The 20,652-nt window shown below is 53.6% G+C and overlaps 1 protein-coding gene across 30 annotated transcripts in view; it reads left to right on the top strand.

The window, feature by feature from the left end:
- The window catches only part of ANO1 (anoctamin 1), a 174,394-nt gene extending 163,028 nt beyond the window's left edge, over positions 1–11,366 (top strand). For 11 of the 30 annotated variants that reach the window (XR_014066601.1, XR_014066600.1, XR_014066608.1 and 8 more), the window contains 5 exons: positions 613–665; positions 2,752–2,936; positions 7,527–7,632; positions 9,510–10,086; positions 11,111–11,366. Coding sequence is in view for 17 of the 30 variants with exons in the window: in XM_081533798.1 (XP_081389924.1) it covers positions 613–665; positions 2,752–2,936; positions 7,527–7,632; positions 9,510–9,773 (608 nt within the window). In the remaining 13 variants the exon portion in view is untranslated. Of the gene's footprint in view, positions 1–612; positions 666–2,751; positions 2,937–7,526; positions 7,633–9,509 lie in introns of all 30 variants that reach the window. The other 19 variants (XM_081533798.1, XM_081533796.1, XM_081533795.1 and 16 more) reach the window with 5 other exon arrangements.
- Positions 11,367–20,652: the final 9,286 nt, after the last annotated feature.

The following is a 20,652-nucleotide window of genomic DNA, read 5'->3' as shown; positions in this document are numbered from 1 at the left end:
CAAAGCATCAGTTCTTCATAACTCAACCTTCTTTATGGTCCAACTCTCACAACCATACATGACTACTGGAAATAGCATAGCTTTGACTGTATGGACCTTTGTTGGCAAAGTAGTCTCTCTGTTTTTTGATATGCTGTCTAGGTTTGTCATCGCTTTCCTTCCAAAGAGCAGGCACTCCCACCACTAGAGGTATGTGAAAGTTTCTGGACACCGAGTTTTGTGGATTCCATCTCTACTTACGGCTGCATGGACTCTTCAGGGAGGGGGAAGCTACATCTAAATTGAATCTTTGTCTCTCTAGAAAAACCAATCAGTAGTTTGCACAGTTTCACGGCAGATTGTTCAGAACCGGGAACCAGGTGTTTCTAAGCATCCCCCCGAGAATCTAATTGGCTTACAAACAGCCGATGAGCCAGTACAAGCCGTGGGCTCTGCCGTTCGCCAGGCTACCCCGAGCCCTCCCCAAATGACTCCCAGTTACCACAGATCTGACCTGCCCCACAAGAGTGCCAGACCGGCCCCTGCTAAGGCCAGCCTGCCGCGGGCTTGCTCAAGTTACTAAGAGCCCCGGCAAGAGGGTCTTGAACCTGTGCTTCTCTGCCCCTCCCCCAGGAATCTGGTACAATATCCTCAGAGGCGTCGGGAAGCTTGCTGTCATCATCAACGTAAGTGACGTGGGGACCTCAACCGGCTGAGCCGCCACGCAGACGGGGACCCCTTCCGGGAAGCTGGTCTCTGCCTGCAGCCTCGAGCAGCCCCACTGGGGAGCACCTCCTGGTTCTACTGAGGAGTGGGGCGCGTTCCGGGCGGGAATGACACAGCCTCCTCAGCCGCTCTCCGCAACCCTGGGCAACACCCGCCACTGCGCCCACTTTGGCCCCTAAGTCCCCTTTCTCCCCAGAGCCTGAGAGAAGGAGATAGAGGCAGACAGGGCGGGAGGGAGACCCAGAGAAAGATTCCTCGTCAGCAACTCTTCTGCTCTTTGAAAAAGTTCATTCTTCTTCTTTATGTGAAGTTCACACCTGATCTTTAAAGAAGGTTTGGGGAGTGAAACATGGAGAGAAGAGGAACCTGCTAGCCAGATACATACACACACAGACACACACAGACACACACAGACACACAGATACATACACACACACAGACACACAGACACACACACAGACACACACACAGACACACACACACATATGCATACACACACAGACACACACACACAGACACACACAGAGACACACACACAGAGACACACACAGAGACACACACACAGAGACACACACACAGACACACACAGAGACACACACACACAGACACACACACAGAGACACACACACACAGATACAGACACACACACAGACACAGACACACACACAGACACACACACACAGACACACACACAGAGACACACATATACATACACACACACAAAGACACACCTACACACACACACAGACACACACACAGATACAGACACACACACAGACACACATATACATACACACACACAGACACACACACAGACACACATATACATACACACACAGAGACACACACACACAGACACACACAGACACACACACAGACACAGACAGACACAGACACACACACAGACACACACAGACACACAGATACATACACACACACAGACCCACACAGACACACAGATACATACACACACACAGACACACAGAGACACACACAGACACACACACAGACACACACAGACACACAGATACATACACACACACAGACACACACATACATATACACAGAGAGACACACACACGTGCGAGCCTGCTGGGAACAGCACCCCCCCATGGCCCTCTCTCCTGCCCCCGCATCTGGTCCACACCTTCCTGACACATGTACCCCAAGTGCAAGAACCTCAGGAAAGTCTGCAGTCCTGTGGCCCTCACCCCTCCACCCACCAGCTGAGCCTGAGCCCCCAGAAGCTGCCACCTTGCATCTTGGGGGGGCCAGGCAGACAGCCCCCCGGAGCAGATGGTCACAGTCATGGAGCTGACTCGGTCCCCATAGCACAGGAAGTGACACTCAGCCCAGGCAGGGACCCTCAGAGCCCTGGTTCCTGCTATCTCGGCGGGCAGGCCGCCCCCATCAGCTACCCACTCCTGCCGGCTTAAGGCTTTGAAACCCACCCATAAAGGGAGGCTGTGGGCAGAGCTCGTCCACCCCTCCAGGCTGAGCTGGGGACCCCGTTTTAATGAGGAGGAGCTGGAAACACCGAGGCCCAGCCCCTCTGTACAGCGTAAGCATGGGGCTGCTGTGAACAGAGCAGCAGGGGACGAACGGGGCGTCTCGTGAGAACAACCAGCTGCAACAATAACAGTAACAGCAGCATCTTGAACGTTCCAGACCCTGCTAAGCCCTTTCCGTGGACCACCCACCAGTGCACACATGGCCCCTGGAGGCAGGGGTATTGCCCCATCTTGCAGATGATACGGCTGAGGTACAGAGAGGTCAAGCCACTTGCCCAGGGCCACCCAGCCAGCAAGAGGCAGCCAGCACTGTCTCCCAGCCCCCTCGTTCCGGAGCGCCCTGCTCCCATCCCCAACGCTCTCCTTGGAATGCTGGAGGGGCTGATGGGGTGCCCGCAACCCTTCATGTGTTCCCTTGGCGAGCCGAGGCCACGTGGGTCACTGGCCAGGCCCCAGGGCAGTGCCGCCCAGGCTCAGGTGGGGCAGCGGCCCCTCCCCCCTGGGGGCCACGCTGACCGCTCCGTTCCCTGGCCAGGCATTTGTGATCTCCTTCACGTCCGACTTCATCCCTCGCCTGGTGTACCTCTACATGTACAGTGAGAACGGGACCATGCACGGCTTCGTCAACCACACTCTTTCTTCCTTCAATGTCAGCGACTTCCAGAATGGCACAGCCCCCAACGACCCCCTGGACCTGGGCTACGAGGTGCAGATCTGCAGGTACCACCCAGCAACTCTTTCTTTTAACGTATTTATTTGGCTGTGCCAGGTTTTAGTTGCAGCATGTGGGACCTAGTTCCCTGACCAGGGATGAAAGCCAGGCCCCCAGCATTGGGAGCTCAGAGCCATAGCTGCCGGCCTACCAGGGAAAACCCCAACAACTCTCTTTAAAGAGCCCCATTTGGTGTGCTTCTGGAAAAACCCCAATTCAACCCCGGAATTCTTTCCGGGCAAATCACAGAGCAGCTCAATTTTGCTTCAGAGAAAGAAAAAAAAAAGAGATTCCTGGGTTGGAGGTTATTGTTGTTGTTTGTCGCTCAGTCGTGCGTGACTCTCTACAGCCCCACGGGCTGCAGCTTCCCTGTCCTTCACCATCGGTTGGAGGTAGGAGGTGATTGATCGTTTCTTTTAACTAAAGTCCATGAGAGCTTCAGGCACAGCTGGATCCAGGGGCTGCCATTTGTCATCCAGCCCCATTCTGACACTGCCTCTCAACATGACTCCTGTACGTTGGCATCATTTTGTGGCAGGCAGAAGGGAATCCCCCAGCAGGCCTCTCTACACAAAAGTCCTGGTGGGAAGAATATTTCTTTCCCACTAGTCAGCAAAAGTCCTAGGATTGAGTCTCACTGACCTGCCTTCGGTCACAGGCCCCTCATTGAACCAATCACTGTTGGCAGAATGTGGGGTCTCTCTTTGGCTGGGTCTGGGTTGTGGGCCAGGGTGTGGGGTTGTGGCCATAGATTTGGGAGCATCTCAAGGAAAATGGGTTTTCAGACAAGAGGTCATGGATGCTGGGTGGGCAAAAAAGCAACAGATGCCTGAGACAGTCATTCAGAGCCGGCAGAGAGAGCCCCGGAGAGACGGGGGCAGGGGTGGGATGCGGGTGGGGCGAGGGGCACAGCCATTCACTGTGCTTCTTCCATGCGCCAGCCTGGAGGGGTTAGGGGCTAGGGGCTCGGGGCTGGGGGCTCGGGAACGGGCAACACGATCCCTGCTGTCCAGGGACCTTGTACAGGGGGCAGCAGAAGCGTAAACAGATCCAGTTAAAGGGGTAATAGTAGCTGGAAGCCTAAGGGAAGGGTGGGGGCATGGGGGGCGTTCCAGGGAGAGAGCATGCGGGTGAAAGCAGGGTGGTGGGCATGGGTGGGTTCTGGAGCGTAGAGCGTAAAGGCCCAGCGTGGTGGACGGTGAGACCAAGGGATGGGGCAGGGGCCCCATATCCCGGTCAGGAAACAGGACTGTGGTGTGATGGGCCACGGGCTGAGATGAGGCTGAGAGCGGGGGGCAGAGTGGAGACAGTGTGACTGCAGCTCGGTTAGTGTCCGCGGACAGTCTAAACCGCCTGAGATTCAGAACACGGAAGACCACAGGGACCGAGACACATGTCGCAAAGCCGGAGTGATGAAGCACGGCCCTTTCTGTGTACGGCGGTGTTTACTCCAAGCCTGTTTACAGTTACTTTGCACCTAGTTCTGTTAAGCCCACCTGTCTGTCTTCATACCCTTGACCTGGTAGCAGGATGTGGAGGAGGCTGCCAGGGTCCAGGGTACTGACAGCAACAAGCAGCAGCACGTGGCTGCAGAAGAAAAACAAAACACAAAATCAAATCAAACAACAGCAAAAAAACAGGCCCAAGAAATGGAAGACAGCACAGCTGGGGCCCCTGGATCTGGCGGGCAGGCCCACTCAGTGTAGGCGCAGCTGATGACTGAGCGGCACCTGTGCCCCGATGACCCCCCGGGACTAAATTACAAGGTGTGCCGTGCGTTCCGTGTCAGGGCAGGGACTGCACTTCCTCTGGGACCCATGCAGCGCTGAAAATGAGCAACTCGGCCAGGCCTGCCAATGGAGAGGGCGCGCGACGCACGAATACACAACACTCACGCTGCCTGCTGTCCAGAGGCCCACCCACCGCCCGTTTCAGGGCACACAGACGGGAGCAGATGCATCAGGGAGAGGCCGGGGGGTCTGCTCCAACTCGCGCGTGGCCCCCGTGGGCAGGGGCGGCCTGGAGAGCTGGGGGTCAAGGGCAGCGGCTCAAGGTCCCTTCCTCCCCATCGTCGGCAGGCCCGGGCCCCAGAGACCCCTGAGCTTCCGGTCCGGGCCCCCTGCTCGCCTCTCTTGCTTTGTTTGAACGCTCCACGCCAAGAACACGCTCAGGCCGACCTGTTTAACTCAAAATGAATTTCAGAAAAGAATGATTTAGAACAAAGAAGGCAGGGAGATAGGTGGTCGTTTTATTATAAATCCCCTCAAAAGGTCAGTGCTGGTGTTTACAGGGTAAGCATTGGTTTTCGAGAATGGGGCCCCGGGCACTCAGCCCTCTGCAGCAGCCCCCTATCTGAGCGTTGGTCGTTGGTCGGGAGTCCTGGCCACGGGGCAGGTCGGGGGTGGGGGGCGGGGAGCAGCGGGAAGGCTGAGGAGACAGGGCAAAGACCCCGGGGGTTTTGTAGGGGGTTGTTTTTTGGTTTTTCGGCCATGCCAGCTCTTAGCTGAGGCATGTGGGGTCTAGTTCCCTGACCAAGGATTGAACCTGGGCCCCTGCACTAGAAGCACAGACTCTTAGCTCCTGGACCACGCAAACACCCCCTTTTTAAGTGAGACCCTGGCTACCTTTCCCCCCACTGAGGTGGAAGGTCGTGGGCCAGCCCCCCTGCTCCCTGGGACTCTGGCTTTAGTCCGGCCCACCTGTCCGTTGGCCACGATTAAGTCCTGTGAGTGCTGTGAGCTCCACGCTGCCAGCTGCTCCCAGGGGAGTTCGCTGCAGGTAGCGCAGCACCCAGCCCCAGCCCGTGGCTGCGGGTGTGAAAAAAGCAGTTGAGGGCTGTGATCACTGCTACCATTTATCACTGCACTGAAACAAGCATGGGCTCATTGAATGCTCGCAGCCAGCTCCAGAGAGGGCATTATTGTCCCCGGTGAGGGGAGCTTGCAGGCTGAGCGCAAGAGCTGAGCCAGGAAAACAGTAAGATCGTCTCTGACAGAGGTCAGTGCAGGTGGTGGGGCTTGGCATCTGGACACATCTATAAGTGGGCTTTGAGGTATGTGTAGGAGTTTGCCAGGTAGCTCAAACACATTTCCCAGCATCCTAGTGCGGCTGGCCCTGAGCACAGAAGGAAGAGGGAGGAGCAGGTATGTGCGGCTGCTGACGCCAGGAGAGCAGTGGCCTCTTGTTCCACAGGAGATCAGGTTGTACAACTTCTGCATGGCTCAGCAGCTGGCACCAGAGTGAGCGTTCCCGGCCCGATCCTCTCTCTGGAGCTGGCAGCGCAGTGCTGCACAGGCTCTCTGGGGCTTCTGTCCTGTTGCCTCAGAAGACACAAAGCTCTGTGGAAGAGGAGTCCCGTCTGTGCCCCCACCAGCCCTAACCCCTGGGATGGGGCCTGGTGTGCAGCACTGCACAGTCAATTCTTGTGACATGACTAAGTGAGGGAATGCCAGACCGAGGCCCAGAGAGGTCAAGCGATGCCACAGGGACACACAGCGAGGCGGGAGCCAGGCCCGGGTCTGTACCAGGCCCACACGCCCAGAGCCAGGGGCCTCCTCTCCTGGCCCCCCGACGGGGCCCCAGCTTTTCAGTGACCAGCAGAGTGCACCTGCGCCTGGAAACCGCCCTTTCTCGGAAAGAAACCGGGGCTTTCTCAGACGGCTTTGGGGAAGCTCTTCCCACACAGAGACGGTCGGCCCTGTTAAAACCAGGCACCCCATATTTGGGAGTAGCTCGGGGCCAGAACCCCGGGTTGCCCTCCTTCCTCTGCCCCCACCTCAGGCATCTCTGGATCTCTGAGGAAAAGGCAGAACTAGAGCCGTGGAGGCCCCCACGCTCCCACTGTACCAGGGGCAGAGGTGGGGCCTGGGGGCCCCGGGAGTGAGCGCTGTCTCCCAGCAGGGAGTCAAGAGCCACATCTAGAAGCGATAAGAAGAGGGGTGGGCGGGTATTTATCGCACGAGATAAGGAGGTAACACTTGGCGGGAGGTGCCCTTCAGGCACTGAGGCTGGCAGGGTGGCAGGGGGCAGGATGGACCTGGGGACAGTTTCCTGGTGCCCTGACCGCACCGACTGTGTGTTTAACCTTCATACATGGGCTACTTTGCAAGGACGTTTCATTTATTCCAATAGTTTCCCCCACAGAGAGGGGAGAGCCTGGAGAAGCCGTTTTCACAGTGGATCTCACAGCACGTGGCCTGGAGTTCTGTGGACATGGGGGGCTGGGTAGAGGCTCCAGGTTTAGGGACCCCACCCCCTTCCACCCGGAAGGCCCCACTCCCTCTGTGTGACCCACTGGGGTCTCCAGGGGGATTTCTTTTTGGTACCACGGCTGCACTGCCTATAAAGTTTGGGGACCCTGGGCCAGGTCATCCCAGAGCCCCCTCTGTGGGCCCCCAGTTGGGCTTGTGAGGACGCCCCCTCAGGCCTGTCCAGCTCATGTGGGTGCCGGGATCCCCTTCAGTGTGGGGAGAAGCCCCCCACTCTGTGTGAGCGGGCGGGGTGGGGGCTGTCCTGCAGGCAGCCCCGGCTCTCCTGACACGAGCCCTGCAGCCGGGCCAGACCCCAGCTCCCCCTGAAGACCCGCCTCACGTTCGCAGGTACAAAGACTACCGGGAGCCGCCGTGGTCGGAACACAAGTACGACATCTCCAAGGACTTCTGGGCCGTCCTGGCCGCCCGGCTGGCCTTCGTTATCGTCTTCCAGGTGCGAGGGCCTGCTCGGCCTCCGGAGGGGCTGGGGGTTGAGGTGCCAAGGGTGCGCTCTTGCCCAGAAAAGGGTCAGGAGGGCAGGAACTGGCCGGGGTCAGGGGTTTGGAGGCTGGAGGAGTCACCCTGGTCACCCCGAGGTGTGAGGTGCTGGTGGCCCCCTGGGCAAGGAGAGGTCCCAGACCCCCCGAGTTAAAGGAAGGCAGGTCTAGTTAAACACAAGTCGTCTTCACTGAAGGAGACGCGAGGGGAGCCCCTTAGCGACTCCCGCACCGTGCAGCAGAAGATGCCCCCGCGGTCAGGGCTGGCGGGGTACCGGCTGACACCAGCCCCCACCTCCAGCAGGCAGGGGACCCGGCCCTGCCAGGCCCAGTCGCCAGGGAGGGGAGCTAACTCTGAGGCCTGAGCAGTTCCCAGTGGCCAAGATCCAGACCGGGAAGCCGGCTGGTGCACAAGGCACTGAGATCCCAACTGGGGAGGTCATGCTGGGGTTGCCTCCGGTGTGTCCCCCTAGCCCTGGGATCCCAGGAACTGGGCTCAAGCCCCAGCCCTGCCTCTTCTACACATTGTGGCCCCCGCCAGGACTCCCAGCCCCCGAGGTCCCCCTGCCTCGACCACCAGCCTTCCACAACCCACTGCAGTCAGGACTAGTGTCTGGGGCCCAGTTCCCCAGAAGCTGAGCCTGAGATGAGGATTCTGGTGCAAACGGGTTATTGAGGGAAGGCCTTATTATGTGTGTGTGGGAGGGTGCTCAGCAGGAAGGGGGCCTGGGCCAGAGTGTGAATCCTGTCACACAAGTGGGCCCACCTTGATGCAGAAGAGTGCCTCTGGTCTGCCCACATGGCCCATCATTGGCTTCAGGCCCAGAACAGGGAGGCAGGAGGGGGTGGTTCCCTGCAGACAGGCAGCTGTGAGTGTCAGCGCCCACAGCTGGAGGCTGGGAGCGTCAACCAAGAAAGATGATGGGGGACGGGGAGCGGGGGGCGAGGGGGAACTGGTCCCCTCTATGACCAGTCGACTAACTCAGCCACACATGCTCACAAGTGCTGGTCAGATGGAAGTTTGAAAACTAGAGACTTCCATCAGTCTATGAAAGCCAACTCGTCTGTCTGCATTCTACAGACCAGAAATGTAAGCAAGGAGGCGGCTGGCATGGATTCAGAGCAATCCTGGGAGGCCTGACAAAGGGCAGAAGGGCCTGCGGAGTCCTCAGAGATAGTTTAAGCTCCATTTGTTTTGTGTTCTTTGCATTTTAACTATTTTCCTTTGAAGCCTTAGCACTTGTATTTAGTGATGTGTAACCAATTCCCTGGTAGCTCAGCTGGTAAAGAATCCACCTGCAATGCAGGAGACCCTAGTTTAATTCCTGGGTCGGGAAGTTCCCCTGGAGAAGGGATGGGCTACCCACTCCAGTATTCTTGGGCTTCCCTGGTGGCTCAGATGGTAAAGAATCCACCTGCAATGCGGGAGACCTGGGTTCAATCCCTGGGTCAGAAGATTCCCTGGAGGAGAAAATGGCAACCCACTCAGGTATTCTTGCCTGGAGAATCCCCATGGACAGAGGAGCCTGGCGGGCTACAGTCCATGGGGTCGCAAAGAGTCGGACGCGACTGAGCGACTAAGCACAACAGATCAGATCATTTCTTAAGCCCAGAGATTCAGAATCATGCAGACAGTTTTCCTGTTTAAGAGGGCCCACTTCCTGTCTCATCTATGCCCTCCCGGAAACCAAGGCCAGGGAGGAGGAAGGTGTATCTGAGGTCACAGGGCCGGAGTGATGGGCGGGGCAAGGTGCTGTCCGGTGGGGCGCAGGGGTAGGTGGTTGCGTTTCCGGGGTCGCCCTTCCCAGCCCCCCGACACTGACTCTTCTTCCAGAACCTGGTCATGTTCATGAGTGACTTTGTGGACTGGGTCATCCCCGACATCCCCAAGGACATCAGCCAGCAGATCCACAAAGAGAAGGTGCTCATGGTGGAGCTGTTCATGCGGGAGGAGCAGGGCAAGCAGCAGCTGCTGGACACGTGGATGGAGAAGGACCGGAAGAGGGCGGAGCCCTGCAACAACCACAGCCCGGCCCCCGCCGCCCCGCCCCCGCCCCCGCCCCCGGACGGCCCCGACTTCCCCGGAGGCTCCCTGTAGCCGCTGGGCAGCCGCAGCCACGCGCACGCTCTCCCTCCCGGGCAGGCGGCTTCTCACAGCCACCTGGCCCGGGGGCTCCTGGGTTTGTGGCAAACCTGGAAAACCGCCTTCTAGTAGGACAGCGTTTCTCCATCTTTTTCTACTTCGTTTTGTTTTCTCTTGTTTTTGCACAAAACCACTATGCAGGGAATCCTGTTTTGTTTAGTGTTCAGCGTTAATCAAAATGATTGCTGGGGACAGGGTGGCATGCAGCAGATGCAGGTGTTTTGTGGACGTGATGCTTGGAGTCTGGGGTCTCCTTGGCAATTGGGAGGTGAGCCCCCAGAAGTCATCTTCTTTAAACCCTCCTGATGCCTTAAGAAAGGTGAAGTGGCATTCCAAGGCATTGGGCAAAAGCTGGTGAGAGATTTGAGGGCAGAGAGAGAAATGGATGAGGGATAAACGATGTTGACGCCCATTCCAAACAACAACACCTGTCTCTAGGTCGAAAAAGTCAGATTGTTTCATCGCCTTTTTCTTCCACGGGTTCCGAAACCGAGACACTGCTCAAAACGAGAGGTGCCCTGGCTGTGTCCCTCAGCCGGCCCGGGAGCCCCGAATTTACTCTTAGAGAACTAGCAGTGTGCAGGTGTTCTGAGTGAGCAGTGACAGGCGCCCCTGGGGTCCCCACTGTCAGCCACGCCCCTCCCCCACCACACCGAAAGAGAAAATGTTAGTCGCTCAGTTGGTGTCTGACTCTGAGGCCCCATGAACAGTAGCCCGCCAGGCTCCTCTGTCCGTGGAATTCTCCAGGCAAGAATACTGGAGTGGGTTGCCGTTCCCTTCTTCAGGGGATCTTCCCGACCCAGGGATCAAACCTGGGTCTCCTGCATTGCAGGCAGATTCTTTACCGTTTTAGCCACCAGGGAAGCCCACAAGTGACAGAAAAATGAGCGGTGAAAGATTATGACCTCGGAGGCATTTCTGCAGACAGCTTCAGGGTTTCAAGAAGTCTTAAGGCTTCCAGGGGTTCTTTTGCAGCTTCAGCATATTTATTGGTTTTGTTTTTTTTTTTAAATCAGTTCTACAGTGGATGTAAGGGTTTTTTCTCTGTAGCTCAAGGTGGAAGGCGTTCATTAGCTAACCAAATATCATTGAGAGGAATTTACTGTTACTACCAAAGATTTTTATTAATAAAGGCTTCTATTTTGGTAACACTTCTCTATATTTTTACTTACAGGAATGTTACTATTGGAAATTATCATTTTAAAAACTTGTAAAAACAAACCTCATAGCTGATAGGAATGGTCTCAACTTGCAGCCCCATTATACTAACCGATGATCTGAAATTTCTCAAGCACACAGAGAAACGTAAGAGAAATGTTCCAGCAAAGGGAGGAGCGAAAACACGAACATGTTTGTCCTGAAGATGTGGTTGGTGAGCGCGGACATTCCCGTGAGCTGTCATCAGGAGGGACGTCCGCAGGCATCATAGCTTTTTGTTATTTGCTAAAATCATGCCATCTTATGCTTCTGCTTTCTCTTGTACAGTAAATAGTTTGAAATGGGGTTTTTGTATATAAACATTGTATTAAAAATGAGGTGATTACCGAATATCTTTTTATGGAAACCATTTCTTTTTTAAAAAGTGAATGTTCACAGATTCACAGAGACTGAACATGCATCTGAATAAATTTGTATACACGACATCTTCCTTCCAAACCCTGTCCAAGTGACTTCTGCCCCCAGAAATTCAAGGGGCCAACCTCAGAGCCCCGTGATCGAACCTGCAGATTCAGGGAACCTGTAAGCCTCCGTTTCCTCAACACGGGACACCGGACCCATTCTGGATGTTCTTGGGACTTTGTCCGAGAGACTGTGCATGTGTATGGCTGTGTGGGTCTTTGCGTGCACATGTGTGATTGTGCCTGTGTATGTGTCTCTGTGTTGCTTTGTCTACACCTATGCACGACTGAGGGCAGAAGGAGAAGGGGGTGGCAGAGAACAAGATGGTTAGATAGCATCTCAGACTCACTGGACGTGAGTCTGAGCAAACTCCGGGAGACGGTGAAGGACAGGGAAGCCTGGCGTGCTGCAGTGGGTCACAAAGAGTTGGACACGACTGAGTGACTGAACAACAACAACGCATGCGTGTACGCGCATGGGGGGGGTGGGCACACCTTTCCAGCAGCGTCTTCCATGACCCCCAAATCCCAACCCCTGGTCCCGCCAACCCAACAGAGTAGTATTGAAGATTTCTAAATTTGCCCCCAAACCTTTAGGGGACCATCCCAGGATTGCCAGTGTGTTTTCTTTTTTTCTATTAATTTACTTATTTTGCTAGGTCTTTGCTGTGGCATGTGGACTCTTGGTTGCGGCATGTGGGATCCAGTTCCCCGACCAGGGATCGAACCCAGGCCCCCTGCATTGGAAGCATGGAGTCTTAGCCACTGGACCACCAGGGAAGTCCTGTCAGGGTTTTCATTCGGGCAAGTGGGGACACTTTTTCTTTAACCCATCACCTGTAATCCCCATCATTTCTTGAAAGAAAGACTCTCTTTTGCATCCAAACATCAATGAGGCCTCAACCCACACACTGCAGGGCCAGGGAGGGCCCCAGGCACCCCTGTTGTGTCCCCAAGGAAGTCTCAGCAAACCCAAGCCCAAGAGGCCCTGGCTGCCCCGCGGTCAAGAACGTCCTTCTAAAGCTTGAGGACTGAGGAACCACCTCCTCAGTCCTGCTGAGGGTGGCTCCCAGGGCCAGCATCGCCGGAAGACCTCCCTTCTCATGGGGACTCCCAAGGGATTGAGAGGCTCACAGGGGACCTTTAGCCCCTCTGGGTTGTGAGGAAATGTCTCAGAGTGGGGCGGTGACCCCCCCAAGAGCACAGGGCTCCCTGACACCCGGACCTTACAGACACCCATCCGTGCAATGTTCAAGAAGCAGCCGTGAGCAAGGCAGACACAGCCCCGTCCCCTGGGGGCAACCTCTTGCAGTGGGTGTCAGATACAGAGCGAGAAAATGCACCCCAGCACAAGATCGTCTCAGAGGAAGGAAGGGGTGCCGATGAAAATATAATGGGTGTGGCCGAGGGTCACAGAGTGACCGAGTTGAGCAGGAAGGCCCCCAGAGTCTGAGCAGGGAGGAGCCGGAATATAAAAGCCTGGAGAAAGGCAGGCGGTTCCAGAAGCGGTGGCATGCACAAAGGCCCTGAGGCAGCGGTGTGCCGGGCGGCTTGTAGGAGCAGCGAGAAGTTCATCATGTCTGGGGGATGCAGGGCGGAAGGTGGGGAATTGGGAACCAGCGCACACCAGCCCCCCCCGCCCCGAGGACTTCAACCTTGGCAGTAAGTCCACAGCAGGGGCTGGTGGCCTCCACCAGGGCAGGGATGGAGCTGACTCACACATCTCGAGGTCTTGGTGGTGTTGGGTGGAGACTGCAGAGGGGTTGGGACCCAGGGAGCAGAGATGCAGAAATTCAGGTGAGTAATGTAGGCCTTGGACAAGGGTGGGAGGAGGCAGGGGGGAGCCACCAGATTAACTTCACAAAGACCTGGGCTCTGGCAGCGGAAGGACCCCCAGAGATGAGCTGGGCAGATGGCACCGTCATTTCACAGATGGCAGAGTGGGGCCCAGAGAGGGTCAGGGCTCCGCTCTGGTCTCACTGCAAGCGGGCCCCACAGCCGCCCCTCGGACCCAGGCCCCTGGCACCCGGTGCCGAACGGTTTCTGCTCCCGGTCCCTGCAGTGGAGTGGCAGGAGCGGGGCAGGGCTGAGCCCCGAGCACAGACTGTGATGGACTGGGGCTCCTGGGGGCCGGGGCGGGGTCACTCATGCCAGCGATTGATCCTGAAGGTGAGGGCCGCCTTGAGCTGCGACCAGCCTGAGACACCTCTGTTTGGTTCCGTGCTTGTTAAATTTTCTTAGTTAATTTTATATATAGAAGGGCTTCCCTGGGGGCTCAGATGGTAAAGAATCTGCCTGCAATGCAGGAGACCCGGGTTTGATCCCTGGGTCGGGAAGATCCCTTGGAGAAGGGAATGGCAACCCACTCCAGTATTCTTGACTGGAGAATCCTGGGCACAGAGGAGCCTGGTGGGCTACAGTCCATGGGGTCGCAAAGAGTCAGACACGACTGAGCAATGGACGTTTTCACTCTTCAGTGTACAGAAAACTGCACAGATCTTGAGTATACACTCAGTCTCCACAGAACACACAGAGCTCTGTAATCGGCGCCCCGGAAGCCGCCCTTGGTGCTCCCTTCTGGTCACCCCTCCTCACCTAACTATAACCCTCGTCCCTGCCCATCGTCCTGACTTCAGCAGCTGGCTTGAGAGAGGAGAATGAAAAAGTTGGCTTAAAGCTCAACATTCAGAAAACTAAAATCATGGCATCCAGTCCCATCACTTCATGGCAAATGGATGGAGAAAAACAGGGGAATCAGTGGCAGGCTTTATTTTCTTGGGCTCCAAAATCACTGCAGATGGTGACCGCAGCCATGAAATTAAAAGACGCTTACTCCTTGGAAGAAAAGTTATGACCAACATAGACAGCATGTTAAAAGGCAGAGACATTACTTTGCCAACAAAGGTCCGTCTAGTCAAGGCTATGGTTTTTCCAGTAGTTATGTTTGGATGTGAGAGTTGGACTATAAAGAAAGCTGAGCACCGAAGAATTGATACTTTTGAACTGTGGTGTTGGAGAAGACTCTTGAGAGTCCCTTGGACTGCAAGGAGATCCAACCAGTCCATCCTAAAGGAGATCAGTCCTGAATATTCATTGGAAGGACTATTGTTGAAGCTGAGACTCCAATACTTTGGCCACCTGATGTGAAGAGCTGACTCATTGGAAAAGACCCCGATGCTGGGAAAGATTGAGGGCAGGAGGAGAAGGGGACGGCAGAGGATGAGATGGTTGGATGGCATCACCGACGCGATGGACATGAGTTTGAGTAAACTCCGGATGTTGGTGATGGACGGGGAGGCCTGGTGTGCTGCAGTCCATGGGGTCGCAGAGAGGGGGACACAACTGAGTAACTGAGCTGAATTGAGCCGAACTTGCCTGGTTTCACTTGTGGGTGGCTGCTTCCCTCTGCTGGCTGCCTGTGGGATCTGCACCTGAGGATGGACAAGACCCAGCACTTGAGGCCTTGTGTTGGTTTTCTCTTTGCTGCCCTGCAAATGACCATGAACTTAGTGACTTACTACAGCAACGTACTGTCTTGCAGTTCTTTAAGCCAGACGTCTGACACAGGCCTCACAGAGCTAAGATGAAGGTGTGGGCAAGACTGGACCCTTGCCACCATCTCCAGTCATGGCAGCCAGTCTTTCTCCCGAAGATGCCTCTCCAGCTCTCCGCTCATGAGGACCTGGCTTGGGTTGACTCCCCGGGATGACCCAGGGTGACCTCCCCCCACCTCAGAGTCCTTCATCTTCATCACACCTGCAAAGTCGTTCCCGCCACATAACTGACTTATTCACCAAGTCCAGGAACTGGAATCGGACACCTTGGGGCCATTGTTCTGTCCACCATGTACCCCCGCCCCCAGGGAAAAAACTACCTCCCTCCAAGCAAAGCCCACAGTCCCCAGATATCCATGGAAAGGCTTCATCAGGAATGAGAGCGATCAAAACAAACAGGAGGAGGAGGAGGAGCCTGGGGGGACACTGAGATGACACGAGAAAAAGAAAGAAAAGCAACTCTGTGCATCATCCTTGGGAGTGAAGACCAATGTGCACGGGAGAGTCACCTGTGCACCCAGGTGGCGCAGTGGTAAGGAATCCGCTGGCTAATTCAGGAGACACGTGTTCGACCCCTGGGTCAGGAAGATTCCCTGGAGGGGGGAATGGCAACCCACTCCAGTATTCTTGCCTGGAAAACCCCATGGACGGAGGAGCCTGGGGGGCGTCAGATGTGACTGAGCCACGCAGGTGGCAGCAGCTCATGCATTGTCGGGGCTGTGCGGTGCTCCGCCCTGTGAGTGGCACTCAACAAACTGTCGCTTATGGCTTATGCTTTGGTGGTGAACTTAGTGTATTGCAATGACAAGTCACACTGCTGGGATCTTCCTGCGTGAGCCGGTCACTGTGTGCGTGCAGTAGCTCCTCTAGGACAATCGGCGGCTGTCTTTGTATGGCTCACAAGCTGGGAATGACTCGTATATTTGAAATGGTTGGGGGGAGAAAAAGAATATCTGTGACATGAGAATATTATATGGAATCCAAATTTCAGTATCTATGAATAAACTATTATTGGAACATAAAAAAAGACCAGTGTGCCTCCATGAAACCAGAAAAAGGTGCTTTTTCTTTCTTTTTTTAAAGAGGCAATGCTAAGTGAAAGGAAAATACAAAAACTAGACTTCACCAAAATTTAAAATTTGGGGAGGGGGGGGTCAGAGGATACCCAACCAAATGAAATGGCAATTCACAAAATGGGAGAAAATAATTGCAAATCATATTTCTGATAAGAGACTTATGTCTGGAATATCTGAGGATCCCCTACAACTCAGCAACAAAAAGACCAGCAACCCAGTTGAAAGTGGACAAAGAGTTTGACTAGACATTTCTCCAGAGAAGACGTACAAATGGTCAATAAGCTCATGAGAAGATGGTCAACATCACTGGTTACCAGGGAAACAGAAATCAAACCCGCAAGACACCACTGCACACCCACTAGGACGCCTACGATCCAAAAACAGAAAATAATAAGAGGTGATGAGGGTGTGGAGAAATTGGAACCCTAGTGCATTGCTGGTAGAAACGTCAACTGATGCAACCACTATGGGAAAGACTTTGATGGTTTCTCAGAAAAATGAAACATAGAATGACCGTACGATCCAGTAATTTCACTTCTGGGTACATAAACAAAAGAATCTGGAGCAGGGACTCACACTGGTATACCCCTGTTCACCTACGGCTTCACCGGGACTTCCTGATGATCAGTTCACAGAGGAAGAAAAGACTAAGGCGTGGTTTATGGGTGGTTTTACATGATACACTGACAGCCCTCCAAAGGTGGATGGTCACAGCGCTACAGCCCCTCTTTGGGGCATCCCTGAGGGACAGTGGAGAAGAGAAAGCCTCCCAGTGGGCAGAGCTTCAGTCAGAACACCTGAAGCAGTGAGAAGAGGTCTGGGAGGGTTGGAGGAGAGTTGTTCCAGGAGCTATTTGACATCTATAGACACATCACCCAATGACACATTTTTTCAAGCATCCATGAAACATTTACCAAGACAGACCACATGCTGGGCCTTAAAACAAGCTCAACAAGTTTAAAAGAATTGAAACCATCCAGAGTGTGTTCTCTGACTGTAATGAGGACTGTAATGGAGTCAAACTATAATAGGAACCAATAACAGAAACTCACGCTCAGTCGTTCAGCCTCTGCGACCCCAGGGACTGAGGCCCGCCAGGCTCCTCCGTCCACAGGACTTCCCAGGCAAGAATACTGGAGTGGGTTGCCATTCCCTCCCCCAGAGGATCTTCCCAACCCAGGGGCTGAACCCACGTCTCCTGCATTGGCAGGTGGGTTCTTTACCAGAGAACCAACTGAGAAACCCTAATGACAGAAAGGCAACAGGCAAATCTCTAAACACAGGTACACTTCCAAATAATCCTGGGTCAAAGAGAAAGCCTCAGCGGAAAGAAAAATACATAGAAATGAATGAAAATAAAAACACAGCAACTTAAAATTTGTAGGACACAGCTAAAGCAATGTTGAAAATGCTGATCTTAGAAATAAATGACCTACATGCCTACCTCAAGAAACTAGAATGAAAAAACAGCAAAATATATCCAAAGCAAGGAGAGGGAAATAAAATAGCCAAGACAAGTCAAAATATGAGATAAAAATAGCGAAAGGGGGAAGAGAGGGAAATCACTGAAACAAAACACTGGTTCGTTGCAAATAAACTTGATAAACTTCTAGCAAGACAGAGAAACACAACTCAGAGAGAAGACACAAATCACCAATTTCAGGAATGAAATGGAGGATTCATTACAGATCTTATAGCCATGAAAAGGATAACGCTACAGACTGAATACGTGCATGCTAAGTCGCTTCGGTCTTGTCCGGCTCTGCGACTCAATGGACTGTAGCCTGCCAGGCTCCTCTGTCCACGGGGATTCTCCAGGCAAGAATACTGGAGTGGGTTGCCCTGCTTCAGGGGATCGTCCCGACCCAGGGATCGAACCCGTGTCTCCTGTGGTTCCATGGATTCTTTACTGCTGAGCCACCGGGGAGGCCACACACTGAATGCATCCCCCCAAAATTCATATGTTGAAACTCCACCCTCCCACCTGGTGATGGTGTTTGAAGGTGGGGCCCCCATGATGAGATTAATGCCCTTAAAAACACCTGGAGAGCACTTGCTTCCCTCTGTTTTTCTCCACGTGAGACTACAGTGAGAGCTCAGAGTCTGCTCTCTGGCACCGGCCCTCACAAGATCCCAAACCTGCTGACAACCTGCTCACAGATTTCCCACTTCCGTGTCCCTGAGAAATACATTTCTGTTGTGTATAATCCACCCAGCCAATCAGCTCAGGTCAGTTGCTCAATCATGTCCGACTCTTTGTGACGTCACAGACCGCAGCATGCCAGGCTTCCCTTTCCACAACCAACCCCCAGAGCTTGCTCAAACTCATGTCCATCGAGTCAGTGATGCCATCCAACCATCTCATCCTCTGTCATCCCCTTCTCCTCCCGCCTTCAATCTTTCCCAGCATCAGGATCTTTTCAGATGAGTCAGTTCTTCAAATCAGGTGGCCAAAGTATTGGAATTTCAGCTTCAGCACCAGTCGTTCCAATACATATTCAGGACTGATTTCCTTTAGGATGGACTGGTTGGATCTCCTTGCAGTCCAAGGGACTCTCAAGAGTCTTCTCCAACACCACAGTTCAAAAGCATCAATTTTTCAGTGCTCAGCTTTCTTTATGGTCCAACTCTCACATCCATACATGACCACTGGAAAAACCATAGCTTTGACTAGATGGACCTTTCTCAGTAAAGTAATGTCTCTGCTTTTTAATATGCTGTCTGGGATGGTCATAGCTTTTCTTCCAAGGAGCAAGCATATTTTAATTTCATAGCTTCAGTCACCATCTGCAGTGATTTTGGAGTCCAAGAAAATAAAGTCTCTCCCTGTTTCCATTGTTTCCCCATCTATTTCCCATGAAATGATGGGACTGGATGCCATGATCTAAGTTTTTTTGAACGTTGAGTTTTAAGCCAACTTTTTCACTCCCCTCTTTCACTTTCATCAAGAGGCTCTTTATTTCCTCTTTTCTTTCCGCCATAAGGGTGGTGTCATCTGCATATCTGAGGTTATTGATATTTCTCCTGGCAATCTTGATTCCAGCTGTGCTTCATCCAGTCTAGAATTTGCATGATGTACTCTGCATATAAGTTAAATCAATAAGGTGACAATATACAGCCTTGACATACTCCTTTCCCAATTTGGAACCAGCCCATGGTTCCATGTTCATTTCTAACGGTTGCTTCTTGAGCTGCATACAGATTTCTCAGGAAATCTATGGCACTTTGCTACAGCAGCACTAATGGACTAAGACATAAAATAAGGGAATACTACAAATCACTATGTTCATAAAATTTAAGGCTTTAGAAAAATGGACCAATTCCTCAAAACTGCACAAACTACCAGAACTCAATCAAGATGAAGCAGACAATTTGAATAGCCTTATAGCCGTAAAATCCAAAACAGTAAAATTTGACAAACTGGGCTTCATCAAAAGTTAAATTCTGGACTTTCCTGGTGGCTCAGAGGATAAGGATCCACCTGCCAATGCCAGACAGTGGATAAGGATCCACCTGTTCAATCCCTGGTCCGGGAAGATTCCACTTGCCTCGGAGCAAATAAGCCTGTGAGCTGCAGCTACTGAGCCTGCAGGCCACACCTGCTGAAGCCCACATATCGCAGAGCCTGTGCTCCCCAACAAGAGATGCCCGAGCCCCACAAATGGAGCCCTACTCACCGCAGGCAGAGAGAAGCCCACGCAGCAGCGAAGACCCAGCACAGCCAAAAATAAAAACTCAATAAAGGTTAAATTTTTGTTTTGTGAAATATCTCGTAAAGAAGATGAAAAGATAAGCTACCCAACAGGTCCTTGTTGGTTATCCATTGTGAATATAGCAGGGCGTACGTGAGATTCCCAAACCCCCTAACTATCCCTTCCCCACCCCCCCAGCAACCATAAGTTTGTTTTCTAAGTCTTTGAGTCTCTTTCTGTTTACATGGAACAAGGAAATGGCAACCCACTCCAGTGTTCTTGCCTGGAGAATCCCAGGGACGGGGGAGCCTGGTGGGCTGCCATCTATGGGGTCGCACAGAGTCGGATACGACTGAAGCGACTTAGCAGCAGCAGCAGCTACATGTTATGTGCCAGCCTGGATGGGAGGAGGGTTTGGGGGAGAATGGATACATGTATCTGTATGGCTGAGTCTCTTCGCTCTTCACCTGAATCTACCACAATATTGTTGATCAGCTATGCGCGCATGCTTAGTGGCTCAGTCATGTCCGACTGTTTGCGATTCTATGGACTGTAGCCTGGACTGTAACACGTGGATGCTCTGTGGGGGAGACGGGCAGCAAACAGAGTAGGAAGGAAAATGTGTAGAAAGTCAAGAAATGCCACGTGCAAGGGGCAGAGGAGCACTGCGGCGGGGGTGCAGCAGGTGGAACGTGGTTTAACCCTGCTTGGACCACCTCCCATCCCAGCCTCCTCCCCTAGCTCCTCCACGCCTCCCTTAGGATTAGACGCCCCACGGCCTCGTACCTGGGTCTCCTTTCAGCTCTCCCTCCATTGGTGACCTCATCCTGTGGGTGCTCTGAACACTGTGGTAGTCAAGGTTCTCAAAAGAGACACAGCCCATAGGATGGATA

Source organism: Giraffa tippelskirchi, chromosome 10 (genome assembly GCF_054371585.1).
Source record: "Giraffa tippelskirchi isolate mGirTip1 chromosome 10, T2T-mGirTip1v1.2.pri, whole genome shotgun sequence".
Classification (NCBI taxonomy): domain Eukaryota; kingdom Metazoa; phylum Chordata; class Mammalia; order Artiodactyla; family Giraffidae; genus Giraffa; species Giraffa tippelskirchi.
This window is presented reverse-complemented; position numbering and strand designations above follow the sequence as displayed.